This window comes from Pseudogymnoascus destructans (assembly GCF_001641265.1).
Source record: "Pseudogymnoascus destructans isolate 20631-21 unplaced genomic scaffold scaffold_12, whole genome shotgun sequence".
In the NCBI taxonomy this organism is placed as follows: Eukaryota; Fungi; Ascomycota; class Leotiomycetes; order Thelebolales; family Thelebolaceae; genus Pseudogymnoascus; species Pseudogymnoascus destructans.
In genome coordinates this window covers 1,082,455-1,104,785 of record NW_020167531.1, presented here as the reverse complement: position 1 = coordinate 1,104,785, position 22,331 = coordinate 1,082,455, and the positions used below count along the sequence as shown (strand labels likewise).

General features: G+C 50.1%; 5 protein-coding genes across 5 annotated transcripts; 2 read left to right on the top strand and 3 right to left on the bottom strand.

The window, feature by feature from the left end:
* Nucleotides 1-10,728: 10,728 nt before the first annotated feature.
* KEX2 (pheromone processing endoprotease) lies at nucleotides 10,729-13,618 on the top strand. The gene is made up of 2 exons (XM_024470202.1): nucleotides 10,729-12,938; nucleotides 12,990-13,618. The coding sequence occupies exons 1-2, from the start codon at nucleotides 11,203-11,205 to the stop codon at nucleotides 13,438-13,440; spliced, it is 2,187 nt and encodes a 728-aa protein (XP_024323651.1). The 5' UTR covers nucleotides 10,729-11,202; the 3' UTR covers nucleotides 13,441-13,618.
* A 66-nt stretch (nucleotides 13,619-13,684) lies between these two features.
* On the bottom strand, nucleotides 13,685-16,455 carry VC83_06606 (uncharacterized protein). The gene is made up of 5 exons (XM_024470201.1): nucleotides 15,910-16,455; nucleotides 15,230-15,845; nucleotides 14,859-15,169; nucleotides 14,782-14,808; nucleotides 13,685-14,733 (listed from the first exon to the last, which is right to left on the bottom strand). The coding sequence occupies exons 2-5, from the start codon at nucleotides 15,239-15,241 to the stop codon at nucleotides 14,118-14,120; spliced, it is 966 nt and encodes a 321-aa protein (XP_024323619.1). The 5' UTR covers nucleotides 15,242-15,845; nucleotides 15,910-16,455; the 3' UTR covers nucleotides 13,685-14,117.
* On the top strand, nucleotides 15,312-17,487 carry VC83_06605 (uncharacterized protein; the record flags this gene model as incomplete). Its single annotated transcript, XM_024470200.1, has 3 exons — nucleotides 15,312-15,524; nucleotides 15,594-16,116; nucleotides 17,132-17,487. The coding sequence occupies 3 exons, from the start codon at nucleotides 15,312-15,314 to the stop codon at nucleotides 17,485-17,487; spliced, it is 1,092 nt and encodes a 363-aa protein (XP_024323524.1).
* A 645-nt stretch (nucleotides 17,488-18,132) lies between these two features.
* VC83_06604 (uncharacterized protein) lies at nucleotides 18,133-19,863 on the bottom strand (the record flags this gene model as incomplete). The annotated part of the gene is made up of 2 exons (XM_024470199.1): nucleotides 19,300-19,863; nucleotides 18,133-19,231 (listed from the first exon to the last, which is right to left on the bottom strand). The coding sequence occupies exons 1-2, from the start codon at nucleotides 19,527-19,529 to the stop codon at nucleotides 18,133-18,135; spliced, it is 1,329 nt and encodes a 442-aa protein (XP_024323705.1). The 5' UTR covers nucleotides 19,530-19,863.
* Nucleotides 19,864-20,869: 1,006 nt separating this feature from the next.
* On the bottom strand, nucleotides 20,870-22,132 carry VC83_06603 (uncharacterized protein). Its single transcript, XM_024470198.1, has 2 exons — nucleotides 21,860-22,132; nucleotides 20,870-21,800 (listed from the first exon to the last, which is right to left on the bottom strand). Exons 1-2 carry the CDS (start codon nucleotides 21,994-21,996, stop codon nucleotides 21,056-21,058), a joined length of 882 nt encoding a protein of 293 aa, XP_024323684.1. The 5' UTR covers nucleotides 21,997-22,132; the 3' UTR covers nucleotides 20,870-21,055.
* Nucleotides 22,133-22,331: the final 199 nt, after the last annotated feature.

The window sequence follows — 22,331 nt, the reverse complement described above, 5'->3', positions numbered from 1 at the left end:
ATCTGCGAGGAGCATACAACCTGATCCGAATCAAGGCTGGGGAAGAGTGGAAAACAGCATTCCGCACCCGCTATGGCCTATTCGAGTATCAAGTCATGCCCTTTGGGCTAACAAACGCACCCGCATCTATGCAACGACTGATGAATGATGCTTTGCACGAATACTTAGACATCTTTACCATTGTCTACCTAGACGACGTCCTGGTGTATTCAGCAACCAAGGAGGAGCATGTCAAGCATGTCAAACTCGTCCTGAAGAAACTAAAGGAGTACAGCTTACTCCTCAAACCAGAGAAGTGCGAGTTCCATAAAAACCAAGTCGAATTCTTGGGTTACATTATTGGAACGCACGGCATCAAGATGGACCAAGCAAAAGTAACGGCAGTGTTGGAATGGCCAACACCGACCACGGTCAAGGAAGTGCAAGCCTTCCTAGGCTTCGCCAACTTCTACCGAAGATTCATCTCGGGATATTCCAAGGTAGCTCAACCACTCACAGAGCTTACCAGAAAGGATCTCGAATTCAAATGCACGGACAAGGCAGAGGCTGCTTTCCAGGAACTTAAGACGAAGTTCACGGAAGCACCTATCCTTGCTACATTTGACCCTGCAAAGAAGATCATCCTCGAAACGGACTCTTCTGACTTCGCAATTGGAGCATGTCTGAATCAACCAGACGAGAACGGTAAGTTCAAACCAATCGTGTACTACTCTAGGAAACTGTCACCCGCGGAACTCAATTACGACATCCACGACAAGGAGCTACTGGCTATTGTCGTTGCCTTTGAGCAGTGGCGAGTATATCTTGAGGGATCCACCTACCCTGTGCAGGTATGGACGGATCACAAGAACCTCATATACTTCACCACGACCAAGGTTTTAAACCGCAGACAAGTCCGCTGGGCAGAAACCCTCGCAGCCTACAACTTCACGATAACCTATCGCAAGGGCTCCGAGAATGCAAGAGCAGACGCTCTCAGCAGACGGACTGACTACGCCGGCCCAAAGGAAGAAAGACCTAGAGCAATTCTGAAGAAAACAGATGCAGGAATACAGTACAACGAGTTACTAGCGACGATCTCAGTCATCGAAGATACAGAACTCGAGGAAAGACTCAAGAAAGCTTACGCAACAGACAAATGCGCCAAGCGAGTCTTGTCCAAAGTCGAAGGCGACTTCACCATCGACGAACAAGGATTGATTCGATACAAAGGGTTAGTGTATGTCCCAAGTCAAATGAGACGCCCGCTGGTGCAAGAACAACACTCGTTACCAGCACACGGTCATCAGGGAGTAACACGAACCTTCGAACGAATCACTCGACACTACTACTTCCCAGGTATGAGGAAGCAGGTAGAGACAGTGGTAAGAGAGTGCGACATTTGCAGCAAGTCAAAATCCAATAGGCATCTGCCATACGGACAACTCAAGTCGACACCAGTACCAAGAGGAGCGTGGAAATCAATAGCTTTAGACTTCATCGTCAAGCTTCCACCCTCCAAGGACCCGTTAACAGGAATAGAATATGACTCTATCCTCGTCATCACGGAAAGACTCACGAAATATGGGAAGTTTATACCATATCTAGAAGCTAGCGACGCCGAGGCGCTCGCATATACCTTCATTCGAGTCATATTAGCCGATCATGGGATGCCAGAAGAAATCATCTCAGATAGAGACAAGCTCTTTACTTCGAAATTCTGGAAATCATTGATGGCGCTACTGGGAACAAATCATAAGCTGTCAACAGCTTTTCATCACCAGACAGACGGCCAAACAGAAAGATTAAATCAGACCCTTGAACAGTACCTGCGAAGCTATGTCAATCATCAACAGGATAACTGGGTTCAGATCTTACCCATCGCACAGTTTGCATATAACAGCGCGATGACAGAAGCAACGAAAGTCTCACCGTTCTTTGCCAATTATGGCTACCAGCCAGAAGCATATAGGCAACCAAGACCGGATGAATCACGAGCTGAACAAGCCCTGATCGTGGTGGAACAACTGAAATCGTTCCACGAACAACTTGCGATGGACATCCAATTCTTAAATGAACGATCCGCCGCATACGCAAACAAGAAGCGCAGTATGGAACCTGCCTTCAAGGAGGGGGATAAAGTATACCTACTCCGGAAACATATCAAAACGAAACGACCAAGCACAAAGTTGGACTTCAAGAAATTGGGACCATTCAAAATATTGAACAAAGTCAGCTCAGTTAATTACAGACTGCAGCTACCCAGGAAGTCTAGACTACACCCGGTATTTCATGTCTCACTACTGGAACCAGCAAGAGGAAATACCCCAATTGCGACCGACACCGAACTCCAACCCGAGAATGAGATAATCGAATATGAGGTCGAAGCGATCCTAGACAGAAGGTTAGTAGGACGTCGAGAAGAGTTTTTGATAAAATGGGAAAATTACGAACCTACGGATAATTCGTGGGAACCAACAAGGAACATCAGCAAAGAACTGCTGGAGGAATATCGACGCCGCCATCCGCCAGCCATTGATCCCAAGATGCAGGGGAGTAGGCCAGTGGATCGGAGGAAGCGGGGGTCCCGGTCACAGACGAGGAGGCAGCGCTAACTGCCTGTTCCTCAGCCTCAACAGCGTCACGCTTCTCAGCAGCCACACGTTCGGCCTCCTCTGCCGCATCAAGCTCGTCGAGGGTTTTCAAACCTCGCCGGAGCATATCTTTACCACAGGTTCGGATGAGGCGTTTCTGCTTCCGCAGACGAAGTAACTTCGAAAGGGTTTCTTCCTCTTCGCGATCCAGGCGATCCTCCTCCCGTTCGAGCTTCACCCAGTCGGGATGCTCAGGACCCATACAGTCACATTTTTCTTTTAAGTTGCGACGAACGCACTCGGCGCACCGCCGTGATCATTTGGAGACGACACGCAAGTAACGTTTCGCCTCACGCAGTTCGAGCAAGAATCCATTTCGGGTAGTTCGTATCCGTGGTTCTTTATTCGACGGACAAGATCGTTGCGTTCCTGGAGTTTGCAGGCAGTGTCAGTAGGCATGTTGCATATTGAAGGACTCGCTGAGGAGCAGCAGAGTCCCGGGGACATGGACGTACTTATAGGATTCGAGACGAATGCCCAGGGGAAGGGAGCGAGTGTTACGACGGAACAAGAAGGCTGGCCAACTACAGGACAGGAAGGAGGGAGGTCGCATGAGACCGGCCCTGGTACCTGGAGGGGCAGCGGGGAATAGTAGTTCCGAAAGTATCACGTGACGGACTCGCAGGATGATGAGAAGAGTCCTAAGAGTCCAGGACTCTGAGGACTCGAGTGAGTTCCCAGGAGTCCACTAGGCACGTGACGGACTCGCAGGATGATGAGAAGAATCCTAAGAGTCCAGGACTCCGAGGACTCGAGTGAGTTCCCAAGAGTCCACTAGGCACGACGCCACTATATAAGTAGATAGTATTTCCTTAGATAGGAGCTTCGTGCTCAACTCAATACAGTATTTGTTATATACTAGTAAAGTGTTACTTGAAGCCTTTGTGTCTGATCCCCTGCCTCCTCTGATAAGTAAACCTTTACGCAAGAGAACCTCTGTGTCTTCTATCGTTTAGAAGTCAGCGTTACAGAAGAGTCCTAAGAGTCCAGGACTCCGAGGACTCGAGTGAGTTCCCAGGAGTCCACTAGGCACGTGACGGACTCGCAGGATGATGAGAAGAATCCTAAGAGTCCAGGACTCCGAGGACTCGAGTGAGTTCCCAGGAGTCCACTAGGCACGACGCCACTATATAAGTAGATAGTATTTCCTTAGATAGGAGCTTCGTGCTCAACTCAATACAGTATTTGTTATATACTAGTAACGTGTTACTTGAAGCCTTTGTGTCTGATCCCCTGCCTCCTCTGATAAGTAAACCTTTACGCAAGAGAACCTCTGTGTCTTCTATCGTTTAGAAGTCAGCGTTACAAGTAGTCCTTAGACTAGGCCAGTAGAACTTTCTTGTTAGAAGTTCATAAGTTTTTGCAAAGCCAAAGTGCCTGCAGCTGGAGCATCATGGAACTGCTGTAGGAGGTGTAGCTGTAATTGTTTATCCCTTGGGACATAGATATAGCTCTTGAATAAGAGAAGTCCATGCTGATTTTTTGAGAAATTTTGTAGTCCAACTTTCTCAAGAGAGGAAACTTTCTTCTGGAGGTATTCCAAAGTTTTTTTAGCAAAGGGGTCATGGTTGTAAGCATCTTTGAATGCTTCAAGAAGTGTTGCTGAGGGTGTATAGTCTTTAAAGGTCTCTGGTTCCTGAGAAGAGGTAATGGGAGCAACTTGGTCTTGAGGGGATAAGTTTACCCCCAAGTCCTCTGTAGTATGAGGGTTGCTTAAAGATGCTGCTATAAACTTTGTAGAGTCTAGCAGCTTTGTATTGCTAGTTTTAGCAGAATCTTGGTAGTCATGTCTTCTTGAGAGGAGATCTGCTCTTTGATTCTTGGCCCCTGAGACATGTTTTATAACAAAGTCAAAGCCTCCTAGTTGTTCAGACCACCTTGCTTGTCGTCTATTGAGCTGTTTAGTGGTTGTAAAGGTCAAGAGATTTGAATGGTCACTGTAAATAGTGATAGGATAGTTTGCCCCTTCAAGGTAGCATCTCCAATGCTTTAGAGAACATACTATGGCAAGCAGTTCCTTGTCTGTAATGGGATAGTTTTTTTCAGCTGCTGATAGCTTTCTTGAGTAAAATGCCACAGGCTGTAGCTCTTCTTGTTTGTCCTTTGGAGCTTGGTATAAGATTCCAGAAATAGCAAAATCTGAGGCATCTGTCTCAAGAGTGGCAGGGGTTAAAGTGTAGTAACATTTTCCCATCTTTGAATTCTCCTTTAAGAGCATCAAAAGCATCTTGCTGTGTCTTATCCCAGTGATACAAAGTGTCCTTGTGAAGTAATTGAGTAAGGGTAAAGCTAAGGATGTATATCTTGGTATAAACCCCCTGTAATAGTTGGCAAATCCAAGGAAAGACTGAACCTCTTTAATGCTGGAAGGAATAGGCCACGTTTGTACTGTTTGCCTAAACCACTCCACTACATCACTTGATTGCTGCGTTGTGGAATAGTCTAAGCTACAACCTTTGGCTCTGTTTCCTAAGACAGTGTGTTGTCTTAGTAAAATCATCCCCTCCTTGGGTGGCTAGATTCTCACATCTGGTGCACCCACCATTACAAGCCACTGTCATCAATAACGACATTTGAATGATTTAATGATGCCTTGATCAAGGGGCTGGAATCGACTAGTACTGTTAGCAGGAGGCCAACAAATACGTATGTTTGTTGGAGGAGGGCAAAGCTCAAGAGCGGTGTTATAAGCTGAGAAGTTATCCATCATAAGAAGAACTTGTCGAGTCGTTCCAATATGTCAATAGAAAGCGTGAAGCCATTCGCTCATAATTGTTGTATTCATCCAAGCCTTCTGGCTCGCACACCATTGCCCTCCCATTGATGGTATATCGATATTTCGAAGTGCGGGCAGCTGTTTATATCGTCCAATCATCCACACAGGTAGGCGATCAGTTCCAGAAGCATTAACACAAAAGACAAGGCTAATTCGAGTTTTCTCCTTCTTTAATCCTGGAAGCGTTTGTGTTGCATGCCCTCGAGATGGCATCATCTTCCAGTATAGGCCTGTCTCGTCCATATTATAAACGTCGTCCTCTTAAAATTCACCAGCGATAGTTCGTAGAGCCTTCATTTCCTCCTCTGCTGTTTCTGGACAAGAGCCTCCTTCGCCGTGTTTTGTATGAACCTTGATATGATATCGTGCTTTAAATTGATGGAGCCAGCCAGTTGAGAAGTCTGGGCATTGTAGATTATCGTCGTTTGGTAGTTGTTGCCAAATCTCTCGAGCCTTTTCTTGTAGTATATCACTGCTTGTAAAACCTCCACGTGATTGAATTCGTTGCTGCCATATAATAAGGAGTCGCTCTACTTCTGGCCACTGCCCAACTTAGAGGCACAGTATTACATTAGAACAAAGGTGCGCCCTTTGTCGCTGGGCACATCGACAGCACCCAAAGTCTACACAGAAGCAATGCATTGAATGGTTCCTCCATGAATACAATCACAAACTTAGCCAGTCAACTGTTTCTGAATAATACACCACAAGGCGTGCGACTTCGAGAAGGCTTCTGGCCTGACTTAGAGAAGGTTCTCTTTGCATGGCAGCAGCGTATTGAAGCAAGAGGGTGATTTACAACTGGAGAGCTTCTGCAAACAAAGGCAAGAGATATCTGGCGCCAGTTTCCAGAACACTCTGGCAAGCCAGTCCCAGAGTTCAGCATTGGATGGCTTGAGGGATTTAAGAAGCGCTTTAAGATATCATTAAAAGTTCGACACGGAGAAGCCTTATCTATCCCAGCTTCTACAGAAGAGAAAATGAGAGCCTTACAAACTGTGGCAGGGGAATATCAAGAGGAGGATATTGTTACGATATCAAGTGCGCCTTGCAGCTCGAGTGGGGGTTCAGGGGTGTGGGGAGCTTTCCGGGGTTGGAGCGAAGTTTTCGGTTGTGGAGTGAATTCTCAGAACTGGTCTCGCTAAAGAGAATTCACTCCACAACAACATAGCTGTATATAGATCGAGCCACTGCTCGAGTGCTCCTCTTCTCTTTCCTTTCTTCTCTAGATTGAGTTTAATTCATAATACCCAACTGGCACCCTATGCCTTGGTGAACCGTGACACAGATTACCTTACAGCCCGTAAAGAGTCTATGACTATTAATACAGTTTGTAATGGATTCACAGCTATAGGTCTAGTTCCATGCGACCCTAAACGGGTGCTATTGAACCTAAATACTCAGTTATAGACACCAACTCTGCCTGTGATTGTTTCTCATAAGGACGACCGTTAGGTACCTAAAACACCTCATAATGCTACACAACTAGAGCTCTAGACTAAGACAATTAAAGGGCTTTTCTAAGGTCGTACGACTGGATCCAACTGGTGCCCTATGCCTTGGTAAACCGTGACAGGCTGTAGGGGGCCCTGCTCATGGAATAACTCGCCATGGATTTGAAAGCTCTGTATACCACCGTTCTGCTGAATGCGTGAATCGCGAGTGTAGCTGACTGAAGTAAAAGCTAAGTGTCATACTGACATTCGTTGCACTCAGTTTGCTATCAAACTCAAGAGCAAACTTAGAAATCTCCTCCTCAAACCTACAAGTCACCATACATATCTTGGCTTATCACACCAACAACAGAAGCAATACTACTCAACGATTGCTGCAAACTCTTCTACTACATCTGTTTATGCTACATACATCACGGCATATCATTTGAACACTCATTAAACAAGTTATTAAGAAAATCTCCTCCTTAAGGGGGTGGGCCAATACTACCACATGGCATATCTCTACCAACTAGAGGCCTAGGAACATGAACGATAGCTCTAGAAGCTTCTACAACCCTCTATGATTCATTACACGTCATCGCTCCTTAGTTACCCACAAGATTGGTTAAGTTATGACATAATTTATCTATAGGTACTCTGATCTTGGACCTCCTTTTCACTTCCTATAGGCTAGGAACCCAAGAGATGGTTCTATGGGATTCTCTTACATTTACTACATGATTAGCAAGCTAGTTTGGGTCGCACTTGATTTCTAATACATTTACCAAGCCTGGTTAGTCATGGAAAGTCATGGAAAATGAGAGAACTACACTCCTTTGGCATAAATAGGATTGCCCTTTCCTTAAGAAAGGGCAAGCAGGCAATACAGTAAATCGACTATCACATACTTCCCCGTCTTTTACAAAAGCATTAATCTTGTTACTCCTTGTTTCTGAAAAGTCAGTGAGGTGTTAACCTCTGACTTACCCCTGAGTTCCCAGACTCAACATTTGTTGCAACTTGTCTGAACCACTTCACTACATCACACACCTGATTGCTGCATTGTGGAATAGTCTAAGCTACGACCCTTTGGCTCTGTTTCCTAAGACAGTGTGTTGTCTTAGTAAAATCATCCCTTCCTTGGGTGGCTAGATTCTCACATCTGGTGCACCCACCATTACACTAAGGCGTTGTTGTACTCACGGATCTCCTTACGGAAGCCTCTTCCTAGCAGATTTTGGTCTGTAAACAGCTTCCTTAAAAGGGGGGCCTCCATAAGGCTGGTAAGTTAACGTCCCCCTTCTTACAGCAGCTCTCGTACTATCCTGTGTAGCCTCCTCCACCCAGTGTAGCGCCGCACAGTATTCACACTCATGATTAAGCTGTCCAAGGTCATGTGGGGCAGCCGTAACGAATTGAGAGAGGAAACCAGGTGGCTTAGTAGAGCGAGGCAGAATATGGTCATTCGTAGGCATAGACTGCATACCGTGTAGAGCAATAGGTCGAGTTGGTAAGGACGTAGGAGGCTGCCGTTGAGGGCGACCGCGGCCGCGGCGTTGTTGCATTGGAGCGTCCGTAACCATCGGTAAGCTGTCCGTAACAGACTATAGATGGATTGTTAGTTATTAGATACTGGATATATGTAATGGTGGGTGCACCAGATGTGAGAATCTAGCCACCCAAGGAAGGGATGATTTTACTAAGACAACACACTGTCTTAGGAAACAGAGCCAAAGGGTCGTAGCTTAGACTATTCCACAATGCAGCAATCAGGTGTGTGATGTAGTGAAGTGGTTCAGACAAGTTGCAACAAATGTTGAGTCTGGGAACTCAGGGGTAAGTCAGAGGTTAACACCTCACTGACTTTTCAGAAACAAGGAGTAACAAGATTAATGCTTTTGTAAAAGACGGGGAAGTATGTGATAGTCGATTTACTGTATTGCCTGCTTGCCCTTTCTTAAGGAAAGGGCAATCCTATTTATGCCAAAGGAGTGTAGTTCTCTCATTTTCCATGACTTTCCATGACTAACCAGGCTTGGTAAATGTATTAGAAATCAAGTGCGACCCAAACTAGCTTGCTAATCATGTAGTAAATGTAAGAGAATCCCATAGAACCATCTCTTGGGTTCCTAGCCTATAGGAAGTGAAAAGGAGGTCCAAGATCAGAGTACCTATAGATAAATTATGTCATAACTTAACCAATCTTGTGGGTAACTAAGGAGCGATGACGTGTAATGAATCATAGAGGGTTGTAGAAGCTTCTAGAGCTATCGTTCATGTTCCTAGGCCTCTAGTTGGTAGAGATATGCCATGTGGTAGTATTGGCCCACCCCCTTAAGGAGGAGATTTTCTTAATAACTTGTTTAATGAGTGTTCAAATGATATGCCGTGATGTATGTAGCATAAACAGATGTAGTAGAAGAGTTTGCAGCAATCGTTGAGTAGTATTGCTTCTGTTGTTGGTGTGATAAGCCAAGATATGTATGGTGACTTGTAGGTTTGAGGAGGAGATTTCTAAGTTTGCTCTTGAGTTTGATAGCAAACTGAGTGCAACGAATGTCAGTATGACAATATAACAGAAGTAGTCACCCTAGGTGACGATGCCCTATTACGGGCCTGCACGCTATGCCGATACGTGCGTGAGGTAGAGCATAGGGAGCAGTTTGCGTACTGGCGGGCAAGTGTAACGCTGACTTCTAAACGATAGAAGACACAGAGGTTCTCTTGCGTAAGGGTTTACTTATCAGAGGAGGCAGGGGATCAGACACAAAGGCTTCAAGTAACACGTTACTAGTATATAACAAATACTGTATTGAGTTGAGCACGAAGCTCCTATCTAAGGAAATACTATCTACTTATATAGTGGCGTCGTGCCTAGTGGACTCTTGGGAACTCACTCGAGTCCTCGGAGTCCTGGACTCTTAGGACTCTTCTCATCATCCTGCGAGTCCATCACGTGCCTAGTGGACTCCTGGGAACTCACTCGAGTCCTCGGAGTCCTGGACTCTTAGGACTCTTCTCATCATCCTGCGAGTCCGTCACGTGATACTTTCGGAACTACTATTCCCCGCTGCCCCTCCAGGTACCAGGGCCGGTCTCATGCGACCTCCCTCCTTCCTGTCCTGTAGTTGGCCAGCCTTCTTGTTCCGTCGTAACAGCAAGGCGATTCATCCGAAAGAGAGATGGCTCCTGGTACGCATGGCAGTGGGAACACCAAATGGGTGGGGACGAACTCATATTAACACCATAAATAAACAGGTTATCGTAGAGAGGTTTAACAATATACTATAAGGGCTACGGACGAAGCTAAGTTATGGATAGGGTTTAAGGATGACAGGTACGGACTGTAAGTTAGTAAGCTTAGCGGGACAGCAGATGAAAACTCTGGCCCCTGCCTAGAGAGGGAAGAAGTGGGGCTAGGCTAGACTTTAACCATCACGGATTTCACCATTTTGTAGCGAATCAAAGCTGCAGGGGTTCACTATAATGTAATATGTTATTGACAAGTATTGTGCACCAGCGCCATAGGCGCCGGTTTGTGACTCTGCCTGCCGTAAGTGGTCATGTGTTTAAACCTGTAAACATATTACGGACGAAATCCAAACAAATATAGGCTTAGCGCGGAGAAAACTCTATGCGCTAAGCCTATAGAAGGAGGAAGTGGGGCTATAACCTAACGTAGCCAATCCCGAATTTCGACAAATGATAGCCAATCAATTAGATATCGTTGTATTTATAACAGTTGACTGTAGTAAGTAAGCCTAATATAGGCCCGGTGCGTCAGTTATTCCGTTTTTAATGACCTAATCTTAATAGGTAAGGCGCCAATCTGCCCTCCGAGACAACTCTTGGCTTCAGTGGCTACATGACCACTATTGTACGACTCCGGACGGCACTTTTGTATGGGCTACGTACTACTTTCCCCAAGGAGAACGAGACTGACTTTCCCCAAGGAGTCAAGGAGTCAAGGAGACAGATCGTTTTGATCAATAAAAGGCAACTACAACTGCAACTGCTGCTTCTCCATATCTCACGCTCTTCAATTATCTTCTATACCCTCTCTCATCAGATGATTCTGTAACAGGGCTTCGCTTTTATTATTCTTATACATGTTTTTCCACCGTGGCGACTAGGTTGCCTCTTTTATTCTTACAACTGTAATTTGGAATCCGCCCCAGAAACGATTAATCCTCCATTCACACGACCCCCTTGCGAACACTCGACCTGCCTCGAAGACACGACTCCCGACGTCAATGGGACACCCGACACGCTCTTTATACACATACACAGTTGACCTGGGGAGGTGCCGACCGTTTCCAGCCCCCCCGCTCGACTCTTCCGCCCCGATTGAGTCGCCATGAGAGGCCTATCCCTTGTGGGGCTTCTTGCGCTCACATGCTTCACCAGCGCCGCGAACCTCCTGCCACGAAATTACGAAGCCAGCGACTACTATGTCCTCCATATCGACTCCGACGCTGCGCCCGCAGAAATAGAAAAGCGCCTTGGCCTATCCCACGAGGGCCAGCTGGGCGAGCTCGAAGACCACCACATCTTCTCCGCAGCGAGACACGAGGACGACCGGGTGCAAGATGCGATCAAGGCGAGGAGGAAGCTACGGAGACGAGGCGCGAGCGAGGCCGATGTGTTAGATGGCGTGAAGCTTGCGCTGAAGCAGAAGCTGAAGCCACGCATGGAGAAGAGGGGGATAGTTCCTATAATCAAGGAGAGGGCGTCAGGCGCATTCCCAGAACGAGAAATTGAGGTCGAGAACCCGGTCGGTGTGGCCAGGCAAGCTGAAGTAAAACGGCTCCTTGGAATTCACGATCCGATATTCAACGATCAATGGCATTTATACAACAACAAGCAGCTAGGACACGATGTGAACGTCACGGACGTTTGGATTCAAGGAATCACGGGTCACAATGCTACGGTGGCTATCGTCGACGATGGACTGGACATGTACAGCGAAGATCTGATGGAGAACTACTTTGCTGAAGGGTCCTACGACTTCAACGATCCCGGTCTGGAGCCAAAGCCAAAGTTGAGCGACGACAGGCATGGCACACGTTGCGCTGGAGAGATTGGGGCTGCCAAGAATAACGTCTGTGGTGTCGGAGTTGCCTATAACTCCAAGATTGCCGGGATAAGGATTCTTTCGAAGCTCATCACCGATGCCGACGAGGCCATCGCCCTGAATTACGCGTACCAACAGAACCAAATTTATTCCTGCTCATGGGGCCCTCCCGATGACGGAAAATCAATGGATGCGCCGGGTATTTTGATCAAAAGGGCTATGCTTAATGCTGTACAAAGGGGCCGAGGAGGGCTGGGTTCTGTCTACGTCTTCGCGTCTGGAAACGGCGCTGCGTCAGAGGACAACTGCAACTTCGACGGCTACACAAACAGTATCTACAGCATCACTGTTGGCGCAGTTGACCGCAGAGGCGATCATCCCTACTATTCCGAAAAGTGCTCAGCGCAGCTTGTCGTTACCTACAGCAGCGGTGGTGGCGACCAGATTGTCACCACCGACGTTGGCGCGAACAACTGCGCCACAACTCATGGAGGAACCTCTGCGGCTGCGCCTTTAGCTGCCGGCATCTTCGCACTGGTATTGTCGGTCCGGCCTGATCTGACTTGGAGAGATATGCAGTCCCTTGCAATGCAGACTGCCGTCACTATTGATAGCGCAGACGACTGGCAAACCACGACCATCGGCAAGAAGTTCAGCCACACATTCGGATATGGCAAGATCGACTCGTGGGCCATCGTCGAAGCCGCAAAGACCTTCAAGTCACTCAAGCCCCAAGCATGGCTCTACTCCCCTTGGATCAAGGTCAACAAGCCAATCCCGCAAGGCGACCAAGGCCTCGCCGTCACGTACGAGGTCACCGCCGCTATGCTCAAAGAAGCCAACCTTGAGCGTCTAGAGCATGTGACCGTAACGATGAATGTTGAGCACAGCAGACGTGGAGACCTCAGCCTCGACCTAATCAGCCCAGACAACCTAGTCAGCCACCTCAGCGCAACCCGCAAGAACGACAACTCCCCAAATGGCTATGCGGACTGGACATTCATGAGCGTCGTGCACTGGTACGTACCCACCCCTTATGCCCCACCACACCTCCACTAACACAACCCCAGGGGCGAATCCGGCATCGGCACCTGGAAAGTTATCCTACGCGACACAACCGTCAACGAGTTCTCGGGCAACTTCACAGACTTCCACATCAAGCTCTGGGGCGAAGCCATCGACCCCTCCAAAGCAACCCTCCTCCCCCTCCCCACCGCCGACGACGACGACCACAACTTTGACAAGCCCTCCTCCACCATCTCCGGCACCGTCTCCACCACCTCCCTAAACCCCATCCCAACATCCACCACATCCCCCCTAACAACAGACCAACCCAACCGCCCCGTCCCCCAAAACCCACCTCAACCCTCTCCCCCTCCCCCTCCCCCACCGCCCCCAGCGGCGACCTCGCCGCCTCCTCCACCGCCGCCCCGTCCTCGTGGCTCCCTGGGTGGCTGCCGAGTTTCGGCTTCGGCCCAAAGACGACGATCTGGATCTACGCCGCCACGGTCCTCATCGTAGGCTTCTGCATCGGGCTAGCGATCTACTTCTACCTCGCGCGTCGCAAGCGACTCCGCAACAGCGCGAGGGATAACTATGAATTCGACCTCATACGCGATGATGAGGAGACGGAGGGGTTGACGGGGGGGAGGCCGAAGAGGAGGGCGGGGGAGCTGTATGATGCGTTTGCTGCCGGGAGTGATGAGGAGGGGTTGAGCGATGTGGAGGAGGAGGGGGGGGAGTATTGTGATGTTGTGGCGGGGGGGAGGGGCAGGGGGGGTTGGAGGCGGAACATCATGTTATTGGGGGGGATAGCGAGAGTGATAGTGAGGATGATGGGGGGGGGAGAAGGCTGCGTTGAGGAGGGAATAGATGTTTGTTGGATTATTGGAGTTGGGAGGGTGGAGATTGTATATATGGAATTGAGGAATGCATTATTTCCACGGACGGGGAGTTTATGGGGTGCGTTGTACGGATATTCGGTGGTTGAACTCTGTATGACTATAGAATTCTTCTGACATGCTTACAACATAAGAAATTTGCAGGGTTCTTCAACAGTGTCAGAGTGCAACTCAGTGACTGTGCTTGATATCTGGTATATCGCGTGGTAAGTTGACTTTGCAGATATACAGTGCTCAGAGAAGTCTATGGTGATGTACGCATCCAAAGCCTGCCAACGTCTGATTTCTTAGCGACGGTCACTGTGATCTTCCCCCCTGTTCAAATAATAGACCGTGCATTGATAGCAAAGCGTGCACCCCCCTAGAACCCGGGTCCCACCGGCACAATATTCGAGCTTTACACAGAAAGTTGTATCCGGAAGACAACGGCAGGCAATCAAGCTCGAGGTAGAAGAGTGATGCCAGCATGTTATCAGTGCAGCGACGAATTTCAGTCCTCAGTAGCGGAGCGTCAGTATCTACTCTCTCCCTCAAGCCTTGCATGCAGCTAACGTCGTCCAGCTTTGGCTCTGGGCCGTGAAACCCGAGTGTGAAGCGGTGATAGCGAGACCGGTGTTCTTGAGGAACACTATTAAAGAGCTCTAACCAAGTCTTCTGGCCGTCCAACAGCTTCATGAATGACCTTACCAGGCGTGGTAAGAACAACTGAGAGATCCATGAGGCATTTTTATTGCCTTGCGTGTCGCTGCCATCAATACTTTCGATAGTCGAACCAGTCCCAAGGGAGAGCACGAAATCTGGCTGCTTCCCTTTGCGATCCCATAACAGATCTTGTTCCCAGAGAGCGAGGTTGACTGGATTGTTATGACCCCCAAGGCCACCATCATGGTAGCCCTTATATGGCTTAAAGTATCTATCAAACGCATTAGCTGGTGCGCTTTTCACTTGAGATTAGACTCACGGAGAAGCGGCTGAAGTCGCTCGGGCACTAGTGAGGTTCAGTAAGAGGTGTAGTTGGTAATGGAATGGGTGACCTACGCCTCCCAGACTTTCATCTCTCGTCCGACTTCCCCGCTCGGGGTCATATAGCCTTTTTCAATCAGCATCCTAGAGGTATAAGAGGGAATATTCCACGCACCGCAGCCCACGGGTCTTTGAGGACCGTTATAATTTGAAAAGATCACAGTAGAGGATTTATCTGTGGTTGTAGCCGTAATTGCGATTTTAGTACTTGTTGCATTGCCAAGTAAGAGCTTATCTTCTCCAAATGAAGAACAAACAGCTTTGTTAATTCCCGAGGAGCTATAGTGGCTGCCGGTGGCGCATGAGAGTATGATATGTCGGGTCGTCTGGACCAAACCTTTAGCTATCGGGCGTAGTTGAAAAGGAAGTCCGTCTCGGAATGCTACCTCTGCAAGCATCTCATACTGATTATCACACTCTTGGACCGACCAACCCTCGCCAGAGAGCCCCCAAGCTGTCACTCCGACTATGAATGTTAGCAATATCCCTACCAGAGAATGGTCGCCGCCCAAGGGCAACGGGCCGCACTCCGCATCCAAGGACGGCGGGTCACAGACTAGCAGCCAACAACAAAGCACTCGCACCTCCCTGCGTGCTCTACCCTATTGTACCCAGGCCTGTCTGCTCGGGCTCAGCCGCAATGGCACTCTCGACCCAAATTGCCCCAACACACCTCTCCATGTTCGACGAGGGTGTGGGTTGTACCACCCCATCTCTAATATTCAACTATGCTCTCTCTTCCGGTCCCAGATCGCTGAGAATCTCGATTGCGGCTGTGAATGTCTGGACAAGTATGGTATGTTCAGCCACACGGGTGTTTTATTCAAGATCACCATACCGGAGTATGGGTACACCTTGGTTGCGAAGGGAGTTCAGGCTGTGTATGCAGACGCGCTCGTAAGAGAAGCCTGTATCTATTCCCATTGCAAGAATCTACAGGGCGTCTTTATACCTGTCCACCTTGGTAATATTGACCTTGTCGTCTCGTACCCGCTTCAGTCCCTGGCATTTATTAAGCATATGATGCTGATGTCATGGGCAGGAACGACCCTCGAAGCCTACATACCAGATGGCATAGATATAGATGATGAGGTTGATAGGACGGTTGGAAAGCTGAATTCTGCCGGTATTTGTAACGGCGACGTGCGAGATACAAATCTTGTCTGGAACGAGGAAGTTAAGGGGGTAATGGCCATCGATTTTGACCTGGCATATATACATACCGCTCGCAAGAGATCGTACGAGTCGGCTTCAGATGAAGAGAGAGGGGAGAGTACAGAAAGTTCAGCTTTACTTCTAATATTACTCGCCTCATCATTTATCTTCTAGTTTTCAGACTTCTGCTTTATTCAAGTGTCGTGGAATGTAGCTGTCGAATCGTACGTTTTGTACAAGCTGTGAACGAGCGTGCTGCACGCGCGGCTTTCTCAAGCTCACTCAACCTGCCCGTCCTCAACCTGCCCTTCTTCAACCTGCCCGTCCTTAATCTGCCTTTCATCAACCAAAAATGACATACCCTTGGCGTCACCCTACTGATCTAATGCATCGGGAAGGCGTGGTCCATCGGAATATGTTGCTTAATCCCGAGACTAATAAAGTGATGATAATTAACTTCGAGCGGGCCTTGCTCGCTCCGAAGCGTCGTCCGTTGGCGAAATTGGTGTCGAATAAGCGAGCTCGGGTCCAGGAGACTACTACGAGTAACTCGGTACTTTTCTTTGGCTCAAATTAATTCCTCATACAAATCGCGATTCGACAAGATGAAGGCAATTCAAACGCTAGCAGGAGATTTCAAAGAGGAAGATATATATAACATGGATGAAACAGGGCTTTACTGGAGGATGACACCGTCAAGGGGAGTCTCATCACAAGGAAGGCCCGGATTGAAGAAAGACAAGGCACGCATTACTGCACACTTCGCATGTGTTGCAGCCGCTTGATGTTGCGGTCTTTGGACCATTGAAAAAACGCCTCACAACTGCACTCTCCCTACTTAATGAAGCGCAGCTTACGTGCATACAGAAAGCGGAGTGGTTAAGCGCATACATAAAAGCAAGAGTAGAAGCTTTTTCGGTTCATAATATTACTTCAGCTTGGAGAGGCGTAGGATTACAGCCACTGCAACCGCAGCGTATAATACGAGAGGTTACGGTTCCGACATCTGATGTGACGACAGCAGTTAACCAACCAAAAGCACCAACACAACATGATATTTTTGATACCGTCTTTCAGAACAGTAGCCCACCTGATTTCGCTACATTGCGAAAGGCGAATACTGACAGCGTTAGACCTTCGTACAGCCTTAGACATGCCAACAACAAAATATATACGCAACCTGGCTGATGCCACGGAGCGACTCAACACACGCAATTTCCTACAACAGCGTGAAGCTGAGAATCTACGATCGATAATTCAAACACGGAGGACACAGAACAAGAGTAAACGCGCAATTTTAAAGGGTCAGTACCACAATTCTACAGAGGAATTACGTGCGCAAGTTCTAGAGGCCGAGGAAGCCACCCGACAGAAAGTAACAAAAGTTAGAGCTACGGGCGCAAACCGTGCTCTAACTGAACCAATTGAAGAGGGAAATGTCGGAGATGACCTAGAGGAGGAATTAGACTACATTATAGTCGAGTACTAAGCTAATAAATTCATTGTTTCCCGGCCTGAGTGGTGGTGGTGGGGTGAACTACGCGATTTACGCCATTAGACGACTTACGCCATGACCTACGTTATAGCCTCCGATCCACATCCCAGATCATCTCGACCGATTCCACCAGCCCCCAGCTCCCCATTTCCGTCCATATAACCAACCAACCACCCGCCTTCCCAGAAGACAAAAGAAAAATCCCAAACGAAACGCCTAGAAAACGCCGTTTCTAATCCCCCCCCCGGATGAATAATCCCCAACCCAAACTGAACCGGCTCCGCTTTTGAGCCGGGTATTATGTACCTGTGCCTCCCAATTTGATAGTGTTTGGAGTTGCGAGTGGAAAGTTGAATTAAGGTGTGAGTGTATGGGTGGTGGGTGTGTGATGGAAGGAAAGGTGTGGTGATGTGTGGTGGGCGAGGTGGGAGTGGTGACTGTTGGTGGTGTGTGTGGAATGGTTGGAGTATCGAGCGGATGAGCATGAAATCACCCCGCCCAGCCATAGAGACTACCACCGCTTCTCCCCGCCACAGTGACTGTAACCCCACAATCCGCCTCGAGTCCCCCTCAGCCGCTCAACCTCGATAGCCGGCCATCCAGTTTAAACGCGACAAATGGGTGGGAGGCTCACATCTCTTACCTCCTAATCTGCGCCTCCAACTGCGCCGGCGTCGTCCCACTCGCCCCCGCACTCCTATGCCACGGGAAAAACCTTCCCGTCCTCCCCCCACTCCGTCCCCCCACCGCCGCCAACGCACTCTCTCCCTCCCCCCCCGGCCTAGACCCCGGCCACCCTCTCCCTCCCGAATCCCCAAACCGTGCTGGAAGGAAGAATCGTCCCCGTACCCGTCCATCCACCCAAGCGCTCCCAGGCTGGTGTGGGAGATTAACCCCCCTCCCCTCAGCGCGCTCGCGGCGTCTGTGTTCGCGTTCGCGTTCGCGAGTCTCGGCTTCTTCGCCCTCGGTACGCGGTTTGGGGATATAGTAATCCGCCTTACACAGCGGGCAGCAGGCGCGGCGGCTGGTTAACCAGGGGTCGAGACACGAGGCGTGGAAGGCATGACCGCATGTGAGACCGCGGACGTCGTCGGTTGGTTCGAGGACGTCGATGCAGATCGCGCAGCTATCCCCGGGGTGGTCGAGAAGGGCGGGGGGGAGGACGTGTAGGTCCTCGTCGTCGGAGTCGTCAGAGGGGTGTTTGGGGTCGTAGTGCGTTGCGTTTGTGGCGGTGGAGGTGAGGGCTGCGAGGTGGGCCGAGTCGGCGACGAGGTGGGTGGTGGTGTCGGCGGTTGTGTCGGCGGTGGTGGGTTTCTCGGTTGTGTCGGTGCTGAGACGGGGTGCGGGTGCGGGTGCGGAAGGGGGTATGGTGGTGGTGGTGGGTGTTGAGGGCACTTCTCCTACCTCCGGTGCGGTGTCGAAGTGTTTCGTCGACGTTGGGGAGGTGGGTTGGACGCCCTCTTCATCCCGTAATGTGGCTGGTCTACCCCCGGCTGGTGCTGAGACACCCCCAGCTGTTGGGAGTCCCTCGTGCGCACGTGCAGCTGCCCAATCCGAGTACTTCATCCGTGGGAAGCGCTCATTGACCTCGTCTACGGTCATGAGTTTCTTCTCGCGGCGACGGCGGTGCGGGCGAGGGTGGACCCGCTCCATGGAGATGGGGTCGATGATTTCGCCGCGCGCGAGGGCACGGTTGCGTGCGTTATAGCGGAAGCAGTATTTCACTCCTACAATGATCCTGTAGTGCGTTAGCAATCACACACCGTTCCACGCCGTCAAGCGGCTAATATGGACAAAGAAGCGTACCAGAGATTCGTGAACACAACGCCGAAGCCGAGAGCCACAAAGAACAGCAGCGGCGACTGCGAGCTACCCCCCTTATCCTGCGACGGCGGCGTGGTTGCTGTATCTGCAGCGGCGGAGGTGGTAGAGGTGGCAGCGCCGCCGTCAGCGGCTGTGGGCGGGACAGCGGCGCGGACAAGGAGACCGACTGTGTCGCGCAGGACGGCGTGCAGGTGGGAGGCATCAACGGCCATTGTCGCGGCGGTCGGGCGCGGTGCGACGCATGTGCCAGACGCGGGGACGGGAGGGGCGGGCAGTGTTGTTTGTGGTTGTGGTTATGGTGGTGGTTGTGGTGGTGGTTGTGGTGGTGGTTGTGGTGGTGGTGGTCGTCGGTTAGGCTGTGATGGGTGATGTGTTGTGGCGGGTAGGCTGGTTGAAGTGGATTGAAGCGAAGGCGCAGATCAGGCTTTGCTGGTGTAGGTCGTCGACGGGGTATCTTGTTGGTGATGCGATTGTGAATTGATATATTGTCGTCGTCGTCGCGGTGGTGGTAGGGCGTACGAGCGATGAAGACGGGTGTTGTCGGTGGTCTGGAGGTGAAAATTGTTGTAGGAGAGAGGTTTCAGTTGAAGCAGTTTCAGTGGGGATTGTGGATGGGAGTGGGGCTTGGCAGTGGGTGGGCTGGCGATGGCGATGGCGAGGGTGGTTTTGGTTTGAGTTTTTGGCTTGGGGGGGTGGCGGGTGGCCGCGGTTTTCTGGTACTTGTGGCAGGCAAGGCTAGTTGGGGTTCGTATTTTGTGAATCTTGTAGAGAGTAGAAGGAAGTAAAGGATATAGAGTTTTCTTACTCTATATGGGGGCCAGGGTGGAGAGGAGGGAAGAAGGGAGAAGGATGTGTTTATGCGTGGATGTGTTTATATCTGATGAAGCAATTATAGTAGCAGCTGTGCCACGGTGTATGTGAGAGGATCGTGACAATAATGGCCTCATCGCCTGTCGGATAGCTGTAAGGGATACATATCAGCCTTTACACATATCACCCTTCACATTCACAGGTGGGACAATCCCTATACCATCTCCAAATACCACGTAACTTAGACTTAGACTTGTATCCCCGCGCATCCGTCCTACTCTACTCTACTCTACTCCCGCCGTTGATCCGTGGAAAGATTGTCCTACGGAGTAGACGTCCTTGTTGATCCGTGGAAAGATTGTCCTACGGAGTAGACGTCCTTGTTGATCCGTGGAAAGACGTCCTTGAGTAGACGTCCTTGTTGATCCGTGGAGAAAGATACAGTAGTGGGTTAGTTTGGTTTGCCAGTGTTTCCTTGCATGGATGACGCTTGTCCTGTAGATCGCCACCATAGTCCAGCTGCCTGGCTAGACCTCTCCACCTCTTATATCACCATACATCAGCGGTGCATACGACATCCCGTCCCATCCTGAGAATCGCCATGGCCGTTAGTGTCGATCTTTGGGGGGTCCGCGGAGAAGAGCTGTTTTGGGAGGGCGAGTCCAGATAGGATGTGATGTGATGCCAGGACAGGACAGGACAGGACAGGACAGGACAGGACAGGACAGGACAGGACAGGACAGGACAGGACAGGACAGGACAGGACGGGACAGGACGGGAAGGACAGGACAGCACATGACACGACAGGACAGGACAGGACAACATGACATGACAGAACTAGATGGTGATTCCCATCCGACAAAAACGCGCAATTCCCGCACCAACCGCGTGAGTGAGGCATATATGCACACCGGGCGGCGCGGGGATACTATGCCCCCCACCCCACCACCCAAACCATCTCCAACCCCGTCCCAATAATCCTAGCCATCTCCCCCCCTTTCTCATGCATCTCATCATGCTTCCCCTCCGCCTCAACATAGACCGCCTGTCCGTCCTTCTTCACCTCCTTGATCCTCTCCAGCATGTCTACGGACTGCGCTTTCTCAACATACTCATCCTCCTCCGAGTGCGACATTATCAGCACCCCCGTCTTCTCCCAGAGCTTCGACCCTGGAGCCATGGACGGCGAGGCGGCGCTCCATGTCTCCTCCCTCTCACCGAATGCTGATACGACGAATTCGCGGTAAATGGGATGTTCGTTCCGCGAGATTAGGGAGGGGATGTCGTAAATCCCCTCCGACCCCAGCATCCCCAACGGCACCGGCAGCCTCCCCCCCCCCTCCGCCGTCTCCGGGACCTGGAAAGCGAGGGTAGCGCCACAACTATGTCCCGCCAGAAGATACCTCCCTCCAATCCCATACTTCTCATCGAGGAACAACAACGCCGTCGTCACGTCGTCCAAGTGCTCGGGGTGCTGTGCAGCTCTGCTGGCGTCCCCGCCGGTGCTGGGTGAGGTGGGATGGGAGGGGTAAGGTGAGAGCCGGTAGTTGATTGATGCGTAGCCTGCGATTGGCGGTTGCGCTTGCGGGGGTGTTTGGGCGAGGATGGAGAGGGTGGGTTGGAAGCTGGTGGAGTCTATGAGGGGGTCGCGCCAGGCGCCGCCGTGGATGAAACTGTTCGTTTTTTGGATTGGAATTTGGGGAGAAAAGGGGGGGAGGGGGGGGGGACATACACCACCCAAATTCCCTCAGGACTGCTTCCATCTGGATTTGTCTCCGGGAGCCATATATCAACAGTACTCAGCGCCGTAGCCTCCTCTCCATCTCTATAGCTGTGCCTGACATGCTTCAGGGGTGTCTCTACCGTCATCGTATTATACGATTCGTATATATAATATAGTCTTCGTGCGTGAATGCACCTTTCAATATCCCCTCTCCCCTCTCTTTTTATCTATATCCGAAATATCCGATCTCTCGTTACACGGAAAATGAAATAAATTGAAATACCGAAACTCTCCACATCTGTACTCTCCCGTTCGTGGTCCGGTGTTCACGGATGTATAAATATATAATTCTGTACCCCTTCCCCGCACCGACGATACCCGTGCATCACCTCGAGCGCGACGACGGATGTAACAATTTCACGTGATAAAAGGCACGTGACTTATTGCCTTGTACACAAAAATGCGGCGAGGGGCTGCTGGA

Excerpts from the sequence above, each read along its gene's own strand:
- VC83_06606 (XM_024470201.1), bottom strand. Across the intron at positions 14,809-14,858 it reads GAGATGAAAGTCTGGGAGGC|TGCCCGAGCGACTTCAGCCG; the intron begins GTAGGTCACCCA and ends GAACCTCACTAG. Across the intron at positions 14,734-14,781 it reads GCGACTTCAGCCGCTTCTCC|ATACTTTAAGCCATATAAGG; the intron begins GTGAGTCTAATC and ends TGCGTTTGATAG.
- KEX2 (XM_024470202.1), top strand. The coding sequence starts at position 11,203 with ATGAGAGGCCTATCCCTTGTGGGGCTTCTTGCGCTCACATGCTTCACC. Across the intron at positions 12,939-12,989 it reads TTCATGAGCGTCGTGCACTG|GGGCGAATCCGGCATCGGCA; the intron begins GTACGTACCCAC and ends ACACAACCCCAG.
- VC83_06603 (XM_024470198.1), bottom strand. The coding sequence starts at position 21,996 with ATGACGGTAGAGACACCCCTGAAGCATGTCAGGCACAGCTATAGAGAT. Across the intron at positions 21,801-21,859 it reads CCTGAGGGAATTTGGGTGGT|TTTCATCCACGGCGGCGCCT; the intron begins GTATGTCCCCCC and ends AAAAACGAACAG.